This window comes from Mustelus asterias, chromosome 27 (assembly GCF_964213995.1).
Source record: "Mustelus asterias chromosome 27, sMusAst1.hap1.1, whole genome shotgun sequence".
Taxonomy (NCBI): Eukaryota; Metazoa; Chordata; class Chondrichthyes; order Carcharhiniformes; family Triakidae; genus Mustelus; species Mustelus asterias.
Window position 1 is genome coordinate 37,293,735 of NC_135827.1, and position 18,577 is coordinate 37,312,311.

Sequence of the window (18,577 nt, forward strand, 5' to 3'; positions counted from 1 at the left end):
CAACCGAGTAAGCCACTGGCTCAGGATCAATTAGGGATGGGCAACAAATTCTGGCCTTGCCAGTGACGCCCACATTCCTGAAACAATAAGTGCAGTGCTGATTGCATCAAGTAACCTTTTCATCCGCAGACTCTGACGACAGAACAGACATCGCCCACGATATTTCGTCTATTTGCTTTGGAACAGCAAGCTGCAGTACCTAGCTCCTGCCATTGGGGCCCCCAGTGAGTTATATTACAATAACAGCACATAATTTATATAGCACCTTTGATGTAGTCAAACCTCCCAAAGTGCTTCACAAGAGTGTTTCCAAGCAAACTCTTGCACAACCTGAAGTTTTAAAGAGCATCCTAAAGGAGGATAGAGAGGCAGAGAGGTTTATCAAGGGAATTCCAATGAATTTTTATAAAGTTTTTTTAAAGTTTTAAAGCTCAAAGTTTATTTATTAGTGTCACAAGTAGGCTTACATTCACACTGCAATGAAGTTACTGTGAAAATCCCCTAATCGCCACACTCCAGCACCTGTTCGGGTACACTGAGGGAGAATTTAGCATGGCCGATGCACTTAACCAACAGTAAGTCAAGCACTCGCAGGGCGACACGGTGGCACAGTGGTTAGCACTGGTACCTCACAACGCCAGGGTCCTAGATCCAATTCTAGCCTGGGGTCATCTGTGTGGAGTTTGCACATTCTCCCCGTGTCTGCGTGGGTTTCCTCCGGGTGCTCCGGTTTCTTCCCACACTCCAAAGGTGTGCGGGTTAGGTTGATTGGTCGTGCTATATTGACCCTAGTTTCAGCGGAATTAACAGGGTAAATGCATGGGGTTACAGGAATAGGGCCTGGGTAGGATTGTCGTCAGTACATACTTGATGGGCCAAATGGCCGCCTTCTGTACTGTAGGTATTCTATGATTCAACCAGCACGTCTTTCAGACTGTGGGAGGAAACTGGAGCACCCGGAGGAAACCCACGCAGACATGGGGAGAACGTGCAAACCGTGCCGCCCAATGATCTATGGTTCAGGGAGCTGAAGGGACAATGGGTGGAGGGATGGGAATCAGGGATACAGAAGAGTGCTGAGATCAGCGAGCACAGGGGTGATGGCGAACAGGACTTGACGCGAGATAGGGGTATGGGCAGAAGAGTTTTGGATGAGCTCAGATTTACGGAGAGCGGGAGGTACAGGCAGGGTAACTACCTTCTCATCTCAATTTTCTCACGCGGATCTGAAGGAAGTGTTTCAGTGTCAGGTTTGGTGAGACTTTTACTTTATTCAAACCAGGCCTGAATCTGTGTCCAGGAGTTTCCTGCACCAGATAATGAAAGAAGTTTGGCAAACTCTGGACTCTAATCTGGCAGAGAACCCGATGTTACCCCAAAGATATTGGCAGAAAGGTTTCTAACATTTGAATTTAGAGAGTTTCCCAATCAGGGGAGGTGATAGCCTAGTGGCATTATCGCTAGGTTATTAATCCAGAGACTCAGCTAATATTCTGGGGACCCGGATTTGAATTCTGCCACGGCAGATGGTGGAATTTGAATTCAAATATAAAAAATTAAGAATCTAATGATGACCATGAAGCCGTTGTCGATTGTTGGGAAAACCCATCTGGTTCTCAAATGTCCTTTAGGGAAGGAAATCTGCTGGCCGACATGTGACTTCGGAGCCACAGCAATGAGGTTGACTCTCAACTGCCCTCCAAGGGCAACTAGGGATGGGCAATAAATGCTGATGAGTCATGCCCATGTCCCATGAATAAATAAAAAGGATATTGATTACACACTTCTTTTTTGTTGGAGTTTCTATTTCCATTGATGAAAACATTTGGCATAACAGTATATTTTTATGTTCCCTTTGTTAAAACTGTGTGAATAATTTGGGCAGAGGTTTTGAAGAGGGATTTTTTTTTGTCCAGTGCAAGGATTTCAAAGTCCTGTTCACAGGCACCAGACACTGAGGCTCTGAGGCTTTGCTAAATGATTGGCCTCTTGGTCGGGGCTAGGCCTTGAATCCTATCCTCAAATTCTTCCACTTGAGGATGTTGGTCACCTCTTCTTCAGGCTGGTTAAAGCACTGGACTCTTCTTCCCAATTCCTCCTGGCTGTGTTTTGGCATCAACAGCTTACATTCAGCAATGATGAGCAATTGGATCCAATTGATGGAGGTTGCAATTGTGATCTCGTCTCAGCGATAGTGACCATGAAACGATCATCAATTTTTGTAAAAACCCATCTGGTTCACTATTGTCCTTTAGGGAAGGAAATCTGCCGTCCTTACCTGGTCTGGCCTACATGTGACTCCAGAGCCACAGCAATGTGGTTAACTTTTAACTGCTCTCTGAAACACAGTGCAAGGACAATTAGGGATGGGCAACAAATGCCGGCCTTGCCAACTACATCCCATGAAAGATTACATTTAAGTAAAATTTGTATGAGATACCAATGCGGGCAGCACGGCGGCACAGTGGTTAGCACTGCTGCCTCACAGCGCCAGGGACCCGGGTTCGATTCCCGGCTTGGGTCACTGTCTGTGTGGAGTCTGCACGTCCTCCCCATGTCTCATGTGGATTTCCTCCGGGTGCTCCTGTTTCCTCCCACAGTCCAAAGATGTGTGGGTAAGGTTGATTGGCCACGCTAAATTGCCCCTTAGTGTCAGGGGGACCAGCTATGGTGAATGCATGGGGTTATGGGGATAGGGCCTGGGTGGGATTGTGGTCAGTGCAGACTCGATGGGCCAAATGGCCTCCTTCTGCACTGTAGGATTCTATGAGTGATGAGCAGCCTAGGCGCTCCATCCTTCTCTCCTGCAGAGTGGGGTCTGCTATGAAGGAAGTGAGAAAGGTTTATTTTTAAAGTTGTATTTCATTCTTTCGTTGCAGAGTATTTATGAGAATTATTTGCCAGAGCACGTTCAACCACCTGCAAACCCCAGCGCACCACAGTATCCACCGACGCCTTATCCCAACACAGGAGGCTACCAAGTCCCCCCTTACCCAGGCACTGGAGAGTATCCAGCTCAAAATTACCCCAGTGCAGAGTCAGGAACATACCAACCATATTACATTCCTGCTGCCGGCCCTGTACCCCCTCCAACTCAAGTCACTCAGAGTAATGGTAAGTTATCTAATGTGCGTGTGTGGATGCACATTAGTCTATTTGTGCGTGCTTGTGTCTATGTTAATCTTTGTGTTTATGTGTGTGTTAACCTGTGGCTGTGGACATATAAGTCTGCATTAGCCTGTGTATATAAATACATCAGTCTGTGTCTGATTTTGTTTGCCTGAGTGTGTGTAATTCTTTACATTAATCTATGTATTTAAGAACATTAATCAGTGTGAGTATATTTGTACATCAGTGGCACAGTGGGTTAGCACTGCTGCCTCACAGCACTCGGGACCCGGGTTCGATTCCCGGCTTGGGTCACTGCCTGTGTGGAGTCTGCACGTTCTCCCCGTGTCTGCGTGGGTTTCCTCTGGGTGCTCCGGTTTCCTCCCACAGTCCAAAAGACGTGCTGGTTAGGTGCATTGCCCATGCTAAACTCTCCCTCAGTGTACCCGAACAGGCGCTGGAGTGTGACGACTAGGGGATTTTCACAGTAACTTCATTGCAGTGTCAACGTAAGCCTACTTGTGACTAATAAATAAACTTAACTAAACTAAGGACGGATTGGGAGTGAATAAATTGGAGTCAAAGGTTGGCAGGAGAAAGAGTTGCTAAACAGTTGGGCTACTTTCAAAGAAGATACAGTCCAGGTACAGTCACGATATATTTTCTCAAAAGGGAAAGATAGGGCAAAGAAATCCAGAGCTCCCTGGATTACAAAAGAGATGGAAGTTAAAGAGAAACAATGTGCTGATGGCAGATGTCAGGTAGAAAGTACATGTGAGAAAGAGGCTGAAAATAAAAGATTCAAGGGGGAGGTGAAAAAGCAAATATAAAAAGCAAAGAGGAAGTATGAAAAGAGACTGGCAGCTAACATAAAAAGGAAATCAAAGACTTCTACAGGCTGGAGGAAGGTTTCCAGTGCAGTTTATTTATTAATGTCACAAGTAGGCTTACATTAACTCTACAACGAAGTCACTATGAAAATCCCTTAGCATCGCGGCACGGTAGCACAGTGGTTAGCACTGCTGCTTCACAGCTCCAGGGTCCCGGGTTCGATTCCCGGCTCAGGTCACTGTCTGTGTGGAGTTTGCACATTCTCCTCGTGTCTGCGTGGGTTTCCTCCGGGTGCTCCGGTTTCCTCCCACAGTCCAAAGATGTGCGGGTTAGGTTGATTGGCCAGGTTAAAAAATTGCCCCTTAGAGTCCTAGGATGTGTAGGTTAGAGGGATTAGCGGGTAAAATATATGGGGGTAGGGCCTGGGTGGGATTGTGGTCGGTGCAGACTCGATGGGCCGAATGGCCTTCTTCTGCACTGTAGGGTTTCTATGATTTTGAGGGAGGCAACAAGCTCGAACGGAGAATCTAAATGAATTGGTTCATTACCTAACCAGCACGTGTTTCGGACTGTAGGAGGGAAGAGGAGCACCTGGAGGAAACCCATGCAGACATGGGGAGAATGTACAAACTCCACACAGATAGTGACCCAAGCTGGGAATCGAACCTGGGTCCCTGGCGCTCTGCCCCTTCCCCAGCGGGTCAGTGTTGGGATCCTTGCTTTTTTTGATATATATATTAATGACCCGGATCTTGGTGTACTAAGCACAATTTCAAAATTTGTGGATAATATGAAACCCGGAAACATTGTAAACTGTGAGAAGGATAGTGTCGAACATCAAAAGCACGTAGACAAATTGGTGGAGTGGGTGGACAGATGGCAGATGAAGTTTAATGTATAGAATTGTGAAGTGATTCATTTTGGTGGGAAGAAAATGAAGAGATGATATAAACTAAAGGGTAAAATTCCAAACTGGGTGCAGAAGCAGAGGGACCCGTATATGTGCAGAAGTCATCAAAACAGGCAGGACAGGTTCAGAACATGATTAATAACACGTAATGCATCCTAGTCTTTAACAATAGGGGCAGAGAATGCAAGGGCAAGGAGGTTATATATAAGACATCAGTTTGACCTAAGCTGCAGTATTGCATCCAGTTCTAGGTGCCACACTTTAGGAAGGTTGTGAAGGCAGTGGAGAGAGAGAGAGAGAGAGAGAGCAGAAAAGATTCACCATGGTCCCTGGGATGAAGAACGTCAGTTATGAAGATAGGTCGGAGAAGTTGGGATTGTTTTCCTTGGAGGAAAGGGGGCCGAGAGGAGATTTTGATGGAGGTGTTCAAAATCATGAGGGGTCTGGATGGAGTGGATAGGAAGAAATTGTTCACACCAGTGAAAGGATGGAAAAGGAGAGGGCAAAGATTTAAAGTAATTGGTAAAAGATGCAAAATCGACAGGAGAGAAACCTCTTTTCATGCATCAGTTGTTCAGTTCTGCAATGTACTTCCTGGGAGTACAGTGGAGGCTTTCAAAGGGGAATTGGATTATCATTTGGAGAGGAAGAATGTAGAGGTTTATGAGGAGTATGTGTGAGAATGATACTAAGTTAATTGCTCTTTGGAAGAGCTGCTGTAGACACAGTGGGTCAATGTCCTCTTTCTGCCCTGTAACAATTCTATGATCGTGATGAAGGTTTCTGTGGATGAGGGTATGTATGGATGTGCCTGTGCATTAGTCTGCGTCAGTATATGAGTGTGTAAATCTGAGTGTGCATGCAATTGGGGGCTTTATGCTGCAGTGGGTAACACCCCGGCCTCTGGGACAGAGACTCCAGGTTCAAGGCCCACCCCAGGACTTGATGGCGAAGGAAGATGTGTTCAGAATGCGCTGAACTGATTGAACAAGAACAAAGAACAATACAGCACAGGAACAGGCCCTTCGGCCCTCCAAGCCCGCGCCGCTCCCTGGTCCAAACTAGACCATTCTTTTGTATCCCTCCATTCCCACTCCGTTCATGTGGCTGTCTAGATAAGTCTTAAACGTTCCCAGTGTGTCCGCCTCCACCACCTTGCCCGGCAGCGCATTCCAGGCCCCCACCACCCTCTGTGTAAATGTGTCCTTCTGATATCCGTGTTAAACCACCCCCCCCCTCACCTTGAACCTATGACCCCTCGTGAACGTCACCACCGACCCGGGAAAAAGCTTCCCACCGTTCACCCTATCTATGCCTTTCATAATTTTATACACCTCTATTAGGTTACCCCTCATCCTCCGTCTTTCCAGTGAGAATAACGTCAGTTTACCCAATCTCTCCTCATAACTAAGCCCTTCCATACCAGGCAACATCCTGGTAAACCTCCTCTGCACTCTCTCTAAAGCCTCCACGTCCTTCTGGTAGTGTGGCGACCAGAACTGGGCGCAGTCTTCCAAATGCGGCCGAACCAACGTTCTATACAACTGTAACATCAGACCCCAACTTTTATACTCTATGCCCCGTCCTATAAAGGCAAGCATGCCATATGCCTTATTCACTACCTTCTCCACCTGTGACGTCACCTTCAAGGATCTGTGGACTTGCACACCCAGGTCCCTCTGCGTATGGTTCTGCCATTTATCGTATAGCTCCCCCCTACGTTAGTTCTACCAAAATGCATCACTTCGCATTTATCTGGATTGAACTCCATCTGCCATTTCTTTGCCCAAATTTCCAGCCTATCTATATCCTTCTGCAGCCTCTGACAATGTTCCTCACTATCTGCAAGTCCAGCCATTTTCGTGTCGTCTGCAAACTTACTGATCATCCCAGTTACACCTTCTTCCAGATCGTTCACGAATGAGGCATCCTATTGCTGGTATTGTGAGAGGAAAACCCTGAATGTTCAGAGAGTGATGAAGCACGATACCTCACAACTAACTTTACTATTCACATTGAGTTAAGCACCACAATAATTTACACAACCATTGACAATCGACAGGCACTACCTCCCTGTTGCACTCAGTTGCTACGACACGTCACAAGTTATGATTGTTGGGAAAGATTGGACAAACTGGATTCTTTTCTCTAGAAAGTAGAAGACTGAGGGGTCATCGGATAAAGATCCTTAAAATTGCGAGAAGGTTCGAGAGAGTAAATGCGGAGAATGGGTTGGATTTTCTGGCTGTTCCCACTGGCGGGACCTTCCTCCATGCGCTCACCCCGCTGCCGGTTCCCCGGAGGCAGAGGTGCAAGCAACAGGAAACCCCGTTGACAGTGGTGGGTCTGGAAGGTCCCACCAGCAGCCAATAACTAACTGCCTCTGCCTAGTAGGCTGCAGCTGGTGGGGGAGATCCCACCCAATGTTTCACTTGTTGTGGGGAGTCAAAAACTAGGCATCATAAATGTAAGATAGCCACTAATTATCCAATCAGGAATTCAGGAGAAACTTCTTTACTCAGAGAATTGTTACAGTGTGGAGCTTGTTGCTCGAGGGAGTGTTTGAGACAAATGGAATCAATGTATTTAATGGAAAGTTAGACTAATGCATTAGGGAGAAGGTAACATTGGCAAGGTTAGATGAATTTGTTTTTAAAGCATATCTTCACACACACTGTCTTCCTCTTTGGGAAAGGATTCACAGGCTGATTAACAGCCCACAGCAACACATCAGAAACACTTCTTTCTTAGTCAACAATTCCTGCCGTGGTACCTGAACCCTGAGCATCTGACCCAGAGGCAGGGACACTACCACAAGAGGAGATAAGATGGGAGGATGAAGCGGTTGGGCCGAATGGCCTGTTTCAGTGTTGTAAGTTCTGTGTAATATTGCAAGGGTGTACTTGCCCTTTATGGACTGAAGGGCGAACTTCCATTGGGGATTTATCTGCTGTAACTTACAAGATGATTCCAGGATTTCCATGGTGCTTACATCGAATATATATCAGAGAATTGGGAAATGGCCAAAGAGATTCAGTCGCCCGTGTGTCCAATGTTGCTTCTCGGTGCACCTCTCTCATGGTTCTTCATTCCTTCTTGCAGTTCCGGGCAGAAATTCTGCTAGATCCTGTCCTCCAAAGAAGAAGATTTACTCCTGTGTCAGCGCCCTCTTCTTCATCCTGTGTGTGTTGGGCGTTGGAGTTTGGGTCATTTGTAAGTAACCATAGCAACTGGTGCCACTGGGTGAGAAGCAAAGCTCACCCAGTGGATGGCAAAGCTCACTCAGGGTGGGGGGAGGTGGTGGGTGTAACATACAATGTTTAATCTCCAGGGCAACACTCCCACAGATAATGGTGAAGAGAGGGTGAGTTAGGAAGGTAGGAATACGGCAGGCCATTCAGCCCGCAAGTCTGTTCTGCTGTTGAAATAGATCATGCCTGATCAAAATGCAATACACAAGAGCACTCATGGATAAACATATGGATGATATTGGAATAGTGTAGGTTAGATGAGCTTTAGATTGGTTTCACAGGTCGGCGCAACATCGAGGGCCGAAGGGCCTGTACTGCGCTGTAATGTTCTATGTTCTATGTTCATCTGATTGGCTCACAAGGGCTACTTACCCTATTTGTTAATGCGTAATTGCACTGTATAATGTACTTTGATATATTTTGATGATTTATGGGTACGATATAAATAGAAGAAATTATTTTTATTTATCTTTCACTGACTAAGCAATGCTAATTATAGGGAGTAAACTTCCAGTCTATTGTCTACAGGTAGTTAAGAGTTATGACATGTTTTTGTATGTTATGGATTTGGGAGACTTCACAATCTCTTCTCAATGCGCTAATTATAATCCATACCCTGCAACAACAACTTGGCAGACAATCTGCAAGCATGTTTACAGAGAGGAGGAGGCCATTCAGCCCCTCGAGTCTATCCCACCATTCAATTCCATCATATCTACATTTAGACCATAAGACCATAAGACATAGGAGCGGAAGTAAGGCCATTCGGCCCATCGAGTCCACTCCACCATTCAATCATGGTTGATTTCAACTCCATTTACCCGCTCTCTCCCCATAGCCCTTAATTCCTCGAGAAATCAAGAATTTATCAATTTCTGTCTTGAAGACGCTCAACGTCTCGGCCTCCACAGCCCTCTGTGGCAATGAATTCCACAGACCCACCACTCTCTGGCTGAAGAAATTTCTCCTCATCTCTGTTCTAAAGTGACTCCCTTTTATTCTAAGGCTGTGCCCCCGCGTCCTAGTCTCCCCTGTTAATGGAAACAACTTCCCTACGTCCATCCTATCTAAGCCGTTCATTATCTTGTTCCTTAACTAACCAAAATCTGTCAATCTCAGTTTTAAAATTTTAAGTTGAACCCCAACCTCAGCAGGTTTTTGCGGGGGTTGCGGGGTGGGGGGATAGTGGGAAGAGGGTGGGAGTGTGGGGAGGGAGGGGGCGGGGGAAGAGTTCCAGATGTCCACTCCCCTCTATATGAAGAAGTACTTCCTGACATCACCCCTGGACGGCGTGTCTCTAACATTGAAGTTGTGCCACTCGTGTTCTGGACTCTCCCATAGAGGAAATAGTTTTAATCGACTCTGTTGAATCCCTTAAGCATGTTAGAAACATAGAAACATGGAAGCTAAGAGCAGGAGGAGGCCATTCGGCCCTTCGAGCCTGCTCCACCATTCATCACGATCATGGCTGATCATCCAACTCAATAGCCTAATCCTGCTTTCTCCCCATAACCTTTGATCCCATTCACCCCAAGTGCTATATCCAGTCGCCTCTTGAATACATTCAATGTTTTGGCATCCACTACTTCCTGTAGTAATGAATTCCACAGACTCACCACTCTTTGGGTGAAGAAATGTCTCCTTATGTCCGTCCTAAATGGCCTACCCTGAATCCTCAGACTGTGACCCCTGGTTCTGGACTACCCCCACCATCGGGAACATCCTCCCTGCATCTACCCTGTCCAGTCGTATTAGGATTTTATAAGTCTCTATGAGATCCCCCCTCATTTGTCTGAACTCCAGCGAAAACAATCCTAACCTAGTCGATCTCTCCTCATACATCAGTCCCGCCATCCCTGGAATCAGCCTGGTAAACCTTCGCTGCACTCACTCAAGAGCAAGAACACCTTTCTCAGTAAAGGAGACCAAAACTGCACACAATACTCTAGGTGTGGCCTAACCAAGACCCTGTATAATTGCAACAACACATCCCTGCTCCTGTACTCGCAATGAAGGCCAACATACCATTTGCTTTACTGCCTGCTGCACCTGCATGCTCACCTTCAGCGACTGTTTAACCCCTCAATTAAATCACCCCTTCATCCTCTGGTCTAGGGAGCCTACCTTTTCCTACCTATCTTTATTACTTGATCTTTTAGCTGTATTCTCTGTATAATCCGCAGGTGCAAGTGCATCTCCAAGTCTATTGATTCCATTTGAACAGGATTTTCTTTGTTTTTATTCCTCCTCCTAGTTAAGTTTGTGAAGGAACCAGCAGGCAGTGTGAACCATCACTGCCCCTCTGTGGTGACCAGGTGCGATGGAGTCAATGAGTGTGCAGACAAGAGTGATGAACTGGAATGCGGTAAGATCTCGCAACCATCAGTGGCTCAACAACCATGTTCCATTTGAATGAAATCAGATGAATTAATCTCTACCTGAATTTTCTTTTCTCTCTCACCTCTACCCCTCCACCCCGACAGTGCGATTCAGTGGGTCCAGATCACAGCTAGAGGTCTACAGCTGGCAATCCAAGCAGTGGTTACCCGTTTGCTACACAGACTGGAACACCAACTTGGCAAAGCAGACTTGTCGACAGCTGGGATACAGGAGGTATGGGGGTCGATAACTTTGAACTGGGGTACTGGAGATATGAACATTGAGGGTCTATTGATGGGGTGGGGAGGGTGTGAATGGGTTGATAGTGGGGTGTGGGTGGTGTGTACATTGGGAATCTATAAGATTGTCTATGAGGGGTAGGTGGCCAAGGATCACTCAATGCGAGAACTTTTCGGCCGTGGCCTCAGCCAGCATAATTAAGGACCCCACGCACCCTGGACATTCTCTCTTCCACCTTCTTCCTTCGGGAAAAAGATACAAAAGTCTGAGGACACGTACCAACCAACTCAAGAACAGCTTCTTCCCTGCTGCCATCAGACTTTTGAACGGACCTACCTTGCATTAAGTTGATCTTTCTCTACACCCTAGCTATGACTGTAACACTACATTCTGCACTCTCTCATTTCCTTCTCTATGAACGGTATGCTTTGTCTGTATAGCGCGCAAGAAACAATACTTTTCACTGTATACTAATACATGTGACAATAATAAATCAAACCAAAGCTGCCACACTGGCCAATCATCACTGCTGTGAAGAGAGAAGAAGCTGGTCGCTGTGCAGTGCCTCCTGATGGAGAGCGTGAGTATGTGCACAGCTGGTACAGCCCACACGACTCAAACACTCTGCCAGCATTCACTGCGTCAGTTCAAATATGAAAATTATCGTAACAAGCGTGGTGGGCACCATTTTAACCTTAACCCCAGCGAGAGCCCATATCTATCCTGGGGGGCGTCATGATGGCACAGTGGTTAGCACTGCTGCCTCGCAGCATCAGGGACCCGGGTTCAGTTCCAGCCTTGGGTGACTATCTGTGTGGGGTTTGCACGTTCTCCCCGTGTCTGCGTGGGTTTCCTCCGGTTTCCTTCCACATTCCAAAGATGTGCAGGTTAGGTTGATTGACCGTGCTAAATTGCCCCTTAGTGTCCCAAGATGTGTCGATTAGGGGGATCAGCGGGGTAAACATGTGGGGCTACGGGGATAGGGTATGGGTAAGATGCTCTCTCGGAGAGTTGGTGCAGACCCGATGGGCCAAATGGCCTCCTTCTGCACTGTAGGGATTCTATGACATGGATACAGAGCAAAGGAGGAAAATGACATTGAGGTCGGAGAGGAATTTCCCAGATTTTTTTCCCCATATTGGCCCTGGGGTTTTCACTCTGGGTTTTCGCCTCTCCCTGGAGATCACATGGTCTGGAATGGGGGGGTGGGGGTGAGTTAATAGATTGTGATGAACAAAGCATCGTAGCTGTGAGGGACAGCTCGGTGGATAGGATATTGGTCTGTAGATAGGCTGGAAAATTGGGCGGGGATCCTGGATTCCGGATTCAATCCTGGACCGGGGAGCGGCGCGGGCTTGGAGGGCCGAAGGGCCTGTTCCTGTGCTGTATTGTTCTTTGTTCTTTGTTCAGATGAACTCTGGCCTAATTCAATGAGATCATGGCTCTCAAATTCATCTATCCAACTTAGGGGCAGCACGGTGGCACAGTGGTTAGCACTGCTACCTCACAGCGCCAGGGAATGGGTTCGATTCCCGGCTTGGGTCACTGTCTGTGTGGAGTTTGCACGTTCTCCCCGTGTCTGCGTGGGTTTCCTCCGGGTGCTCCTGTTTCCTCCCACAGTCTGAAAGACGTGCTGGTTAGGGTGCATTGACCTGAACAGGTGCCAGAGTGTGGTGACTCGGGGAATTTCACAGTAACTTCATTGCAATGTTAATGTAAGCCTTACTTGTGACTAATAAATAAACTTAATTTAACTTAGTTTCATGACCCATTGATCACAGATTTAACATTATTAATTGAGTTTACATCTACCACGTTTTGTGAAAGAGGGTTTCACACTTCTACAGCCCCTTGTGTGAAAAAATTGTTTCCTAATTCTCTCTTGAACGGCCGAGCTCTGGTTTAAGTTTGGGTTCGTTGACCTGGTCTCTTTCACTATGTATACACCATCAATTCCTTTCTAAATCCCACAAAACTCAATCAAATCGCTCCTTAACCTTCTATCCCAAGGAATACAAACCTAGGGGGGCAATTCTCCCACTGCCTGGCGGGGTGGAGGGGGGGGGCTGCCTCCGGGGGGGTGGGGGAAAGGGTGTCTGACCCCAGGAAGGGGTCTGACCTCGGGGGGGGGGGGGGATGGTCTGCCGGGGTGAGAGGGGTGGGGGGGATCGCCACTGCTGGGGAGTCGGCTGGACAGCGAGGTGCTCCGGGGTGCGGGGGGTGGGGGGGTGCAGGGTTGGCCCAGGAATTGTTGTAGGGGCCGCGATTGGGCTGTTGGGGGGGGGGGGGGGGCGGGCTGGAGGGGCAGCACTGCGGGGGTCCCGGGCTGGCCAGCGATCGAACTGTCCAGCAAATGGGGAGACTGACAGATCGGGGCCACCGCGCATGCGCAGAGTTCCGGAACTGTCGGAGTCCGGCGCGGATAGGCCCCGCCCCCCGGGTTTTTAATGATATTCACGATTGTGACCTCTGCAATGCACAGAGTGCGGAGATTCAGGTCTGAAGCTGCACTGAAAAAACAGTCGTGATCTAGACCAGTTTTCCCACCAATTCAGCACTTTTGGGAAAATCGCCCCCCCATGTAATCTCTCCATGTAATCTAAACTTTGGACCCTTGATAACTTTCTGGTCAATCAGTGCTGAATTCCCTCCAACTCTCACACATCCTTCCTAAGGTGTGGTGCCCAGAGTTGTGGTCTAACTAGAATTTCATATCATTGCAAAACTTCTTCCCCTTTATACTCTAGCTGGATTTAAAGTTCCATTAACCGATATCTCTTTCCCTGTGCTAACAGATTCTAAGCAGTAGATTAAAATGACGAAGGTTGGATTATGAGGGAATGTGACCCGGGAGAGAATGGAATTGGGGAATCAGTTACAGCAAAGTACTTTGAACTAGCTGATTATAAATACAGAAGAGGGTTAATTGGAGAAGGAAAGGGTTGAGAGTTATGATGCAAAATGTGGTTAAAATTTAATTTGGGACTTGTACGTCCTTTCATATCCCTCTGTCAGGCAATGCTGAGTCACATACTGACGCTAGGAAGTATTATTTACATCTTCTATACTGCTGATTTTCTTATCGTCCAAGACCTGTGACCCATCACACATTCCCAGTCTGGCAACACCTCAATTTAAAAATTCTGAGTCCAAAGGTGAACAGGTTAGGTGGATTGGCCATGGTAAATTGCCCCTTAGTCTCCCAAGATGTGTAGGTTAGAGGGATTGGTCATTGGAAATGCATGGGGTTACAGGGATAAGGCAGAAGGGAGGATCAGGGTTGGATGCTCTTTTGGAGAGTTAGTGTAGACTCGATGGGCCAAGTGGCCTCTTTCTGCACTGTAGAGGTTCTATGGTTCTATGTTTTTTTTAAGTCCATCCATGGCCCCACCCCTCGCTATCTCTGTGATCTCCTCCAGCCTCACAGCCCTCTGAGATTTCTGCTCGCCTCCAATTTTCAACTCCTGGACATTCCCAATATCTGACAAATGTGCCTTAATTTGGCCAGGGCCCCAGCTCTCAAACTCCCCCGTTAAAAATCTCTGCCTTCCAGTTGCCTCTCGCACCATCTTTAAGACAGTCTTAAAACGGTCATAGTTCATTTGTATTTCCTCAACTGAGTTGGCCAAATTTTGTTTATTGATATTTTCTGTGCCTTGCTTTGGAAATATTTCCACCTGTGCGAAAGAGCAGAATTTGAGGCCATCGATGTGGAATAGAAACCAAGCGAAATTCAGATAAAAACATCTTTACTTGAGAATGGGAAATTGTGGGACTTGCTACCATGGAGAGCATTTGACACAAATAGTATAGGTGCATTAAAGGGGAGGCTGGATAAGAATATGTGGGTGAGGAGAGTACAAAGTTATGTTGATAGATTTAGATGTGTAAGTATAGAAGGAGACTCGAGTGGAGCATAAACGCTGGCAGGGACTGGTGGGCCGAGTGGCCTGTGCTGTATATTTCATGTCATTGTAGGTTTTATTGTGTCAAAGGCATTATATAAATGGCAGTTGATGTTTTTGTTGAGAATAAGAGAAACAACAAAAAGTAAAAGTTTATTTATTAGTCACAAGTAAAGCTTACATTAACACTGCAATGAAGTTACTGTGAAATTCCCCTAGTCGCCACACTCCGGCGCCTGTTCAGGTCAATGCACCCTAACCAGCACGTCTTTCAGACTGTGGGAGGAAACTGGAGCATCCAGAGGAAACCCACACAGATACGGGGAGAACATGCAAACTCCACACAGACAGTGACCCAAGCTGGGAATCGAACCCAGGTCCCTGGTGCTGTGAGGCAGCAGTGCTAACCACTGTGCTACCGTGGAAGTATTGTTTTATAGAAAGGGGGCATGGAAATGCCTTGTCGCTTGAGGCAACAATATTCATCTCATGTAATTCACAGCTTCTACCGGTCTGAGAAAATGAGCGAAGAGCAGTCTTCAAGTCTTGTGGTCAACTCAACCAAGCAAGGGACCAAAATCCAAAGTCTCCTGAGCAACAGGTAAGTCAGTGGATGTTAATGAGAAGATAGGTTGGGGTTGATGGGCAGAGCTATCAAAGTTCAGGAGAGGCTGTTCTATATCAAGAATGGAGTATTACTGGGTGAGTTAGGGGATGTAACAATTCAGATCAGTAATCACACAAGGTTAAATTATCTCCAGGAGAAGTCCGGCAGATCAGGAGAGTAGGACTTGAGCTCCACTGAGACCAGGAGTTCACTGGCCTGGCGTGGGATTGAGCCTGAGAATGGCCAGTGTCATATCCAATTTCTGCTGTTGCTGCAGGAGGTGAGGGTCGCAGGAGCAGTGCTCCGAGTGATCCCAGAGGCATCTACTTCCAGGTTTGTGTGCATGAGCTCAGATTAAGGAGACAGACACTGGCCGGGCTACACTCCATGTCCACCCTCCTCGCTTTCTACATTTGCACATAAAGATTAAATATGAGGCGGAAAACTGCAATCCACAGAGCTGGAATCCAGGAGAATCACTTCCTTCAGGAGAGGAAAGGCAGAGAAATTTCTCTGTAGAATTCTTTATAATGATAGATATCTTGGCACAGAATCTTCTTTTATTCATTCATGGGACATGGGCGTCGCTGGCTGGCCAGAAATTTATTGCCCATCCCTAGTTGCCCGAGGACAGTTGAGAGTCAACCACATTGCCGTGGCTCTGGAGTCTCATGTAGGCCAGACCAGGTAAGGACGGCAGATTTCCTTCCCTAAAGGACATTAGTGAACCAGATGGGTTTTTCCGACAATCGACAATGGTTTCATGGTCATCAGTAGATTCTTAATTCCAGATGTTTCTTTTATTGATTTCAAATTTGAACCTGGGCCCCCAGAACATTAGCTGAGTTTCTGGATTGATAGTCCAGTGATAAGATCAATAAGCCAGCGCTTCCCCATGAATTTGGTGTTATCTTTAGCGTGCTGAAAAAAAATGAAAGGGTATTTACTAAAATTTAATTTTGATTAAAAGAATCCAAGGCTACATGAGGTTGATTTGCAATGAGCTGTCTCTGTGATTTGGTTTGTTTTGCTGATGTAATGAGTGATTCTTGTGTTTCAGCCGCCCATGTCCCACGAAAGATACCGTCTCTCTCAAATGCATTGGTAAGATTAATACTCTTCAAACCAAATTCATTTTAGCTACAATTGTGTTTATTTCAGATTATCAGTGCTGGAAAATTAGATCCTTTTAAGATTTGAAACACAGTAACAGCATCAAACACTCCCAGGACAGGTACAGCACGGGGTTCGATACAGAGTAAAGCTCCCTCTACACTGTCCCCCATCAAACACTCCCAGGACAGGAACAGCACGGGGTTAGATACAGAGTAAAGCTCCCTCTACACTGTCCCCCATCAAAGACTCCCAGGACAGGAACTGCACGGGGTTAGAGACAGAGTAAAGTTCCCTCTACACTGTCCCCATCAAACACTCCCAGGACAGGTACAGCACGAGGTTAGATACAGAGTAAAGCTCCCTCTACACTGCCCCATCAAACACTCCCAGGACAGGTACAGCACGAGGTTAGATACAGAGTAAAGCTCCCTCTACACTGCCCCATCAAACACGCCCAGGACAGGTACAGCACAGGGTTTGATACAGAGTAAAGCTCCCTCTACTCTCCTCTGAAACTAGTGCAGCGGGGTTAGTAATGCTGTTTATTGCTGGACCCATTGTTGTAATTAAACACAGGGTCAATCACATTATTAGTATGACAGAGCCAACTGTACAGCTAATGCCATAGGATTGATTGTACGAATAATACTTTGCATATTATTACACAGCCAAAACCACTGATTAGTATTATTGAGCCAAAAGCAATAATCATACCGGCAACATTCCAAAGCTTGATCTATGTTAATGAGCTGGACCTGGGGTGTTCTGGGCACAATTTCAAAATTTGTAGGCAACACAAAACGTGAAAGTATTGTGAACTGTGGGGAGGAGAGTGATAGACTTCAGGAGGAAGTAGATAAGCTAATGGAATGGGCGGACACGTAGCAGATGAGATATTTGCAAAGAAGTGTGAAGTGATACAGTTTGGCAGGAAAAATGAGCTGGGAGAATAGAAACTAAAGGATACAATTGGACTGTGGGAGGAAACCGGAGAAAACCCACGCAGACACGGGAAGAATGTGCAGAAAGTGGCCCAAGCCGGGAATGGGCCGAATGGCCTACTCCTGCTTCTAGTTTCGATGGTGAATTTTTATAAAATCCTGGTTGCGTCTGAACTGGAGTATTGCAGCCAGTTCTGGACACCACACTATGGGAAGGCTGTGAAGGCAGAAGAGAGAGTGCAGTGAGGATTTACCAGAGTGGTTCCAGGGATGAAAGAGTTCAGTGTTGCTTTTAAAGTTTATTTATTATTGTCACAAGTCAGCTTACATTAATGCTGCAATAAAGCTATTGTGAAAATCCCCTAATCGCCACACTCCGATGCCTGTTCGGGTAACACTGAGGGAGAATTCAACATGGCCAACGCACCCTAACCAGCACGTTTTTTTGGACTGTGGGAGGAAACCGGAGAAAACCCACGCAGACACGGGAAGAATGTGCAGACTCCGCAAAGACAGTGACCCAAGCCGGGAATCGAACCCGGGTCCCTGGCAAGCAGTGCTAACCACTGGTTAGATTAGAGAAGATGGGACTACTCTTAAAAATGAGAGTTAAGAGAAGATTTGATTGAGGTTTTCCGAATCACGAGGGGTCTGGTCGGAGTAAATAGAGAGAAACTCTTCCCACTGACAGAAGGATTGAGAAGCAGAGGGAACTAATTTAAGGTGATTGGCAAAAGAACCAAAAGCGACTTGAGAAACATTTTCATACAGTGTGTGGCTGGAACCTGGAATGTACTGCCTGAGAGTGTGGTGGAGGCTAATTCAACCGTGACTTTCAAAAGGGAATTGGATCATTATCTGAAGAGGATGCATTTACAGGGATATATGGAAAGGACAGCGGAAGTGAGACTAGCTGAGGTACTCTTCCAGACAGCTAGCACAGACATGATGGGCCCAAAGGCTTCCTTCTTTTCTGATTCCCATCACATGCAGCCTATGGGTTGTATTTAATGGGAGTGACTGGGGTCTCGCTGGAGAGCATTTTACGGCCCACCCAATTTAGTGCCACCCACGCATTTAACAGGATAGAGTCATAGAGTCATAGAGGTTTACAGCATGGAAACAGGCCCTTCGGCCCAACTTGTCCATGCCGCCCTTTTTTTAAAAAACCCCTACGGTAATCCCAATTGCCCGCATTTGGCCCATATCCCTCTCCACCCATCGTACCCATGTAACTATCTAAATACTTTTTAAAAGACAAAATTGTACCCGCCTCTACTACTACCTCT

General features: G+C 46.7%; 1 protein-coding gene across 1 annotated transcript in view; it reads left to right on the forward strand.

Moving 5' to 3' along the window:
- The window catches only part of LOC144480044 (transmembrane protease serine 3-like), a 63,748-nt gene that overhangs the window by 29,224 nt on the left and 15,947 nt on the right, over positions 1-18,577 (forward strand). Inside the window, exons 2-7 of the mRNA XM_078199206.1 lie at positions 2,880-3,114; positions 7,952-8,062; positions 10,355-10,465; positions 10,584-10,713; positions 15,127-15,225; positions 16,292-16,335. Of these exons, the coding sequence (XP_078055332.1) occupies positions 2,880-3,114; positions 7,952-8,062; positions 10,355-10,465; positions 10,584-10,713; positions 15,127-15,225; positions 16,292-16,335 (730 nt within the window). The remainder of the gene's footprint in view (positions 1-2,879; positions 3,115-7,951; positions 8,063-10,354; positions 10,466-10,583; positions 10,714-15,126; positions 15,226-16,291; positions 16,336-18,577) is intronic.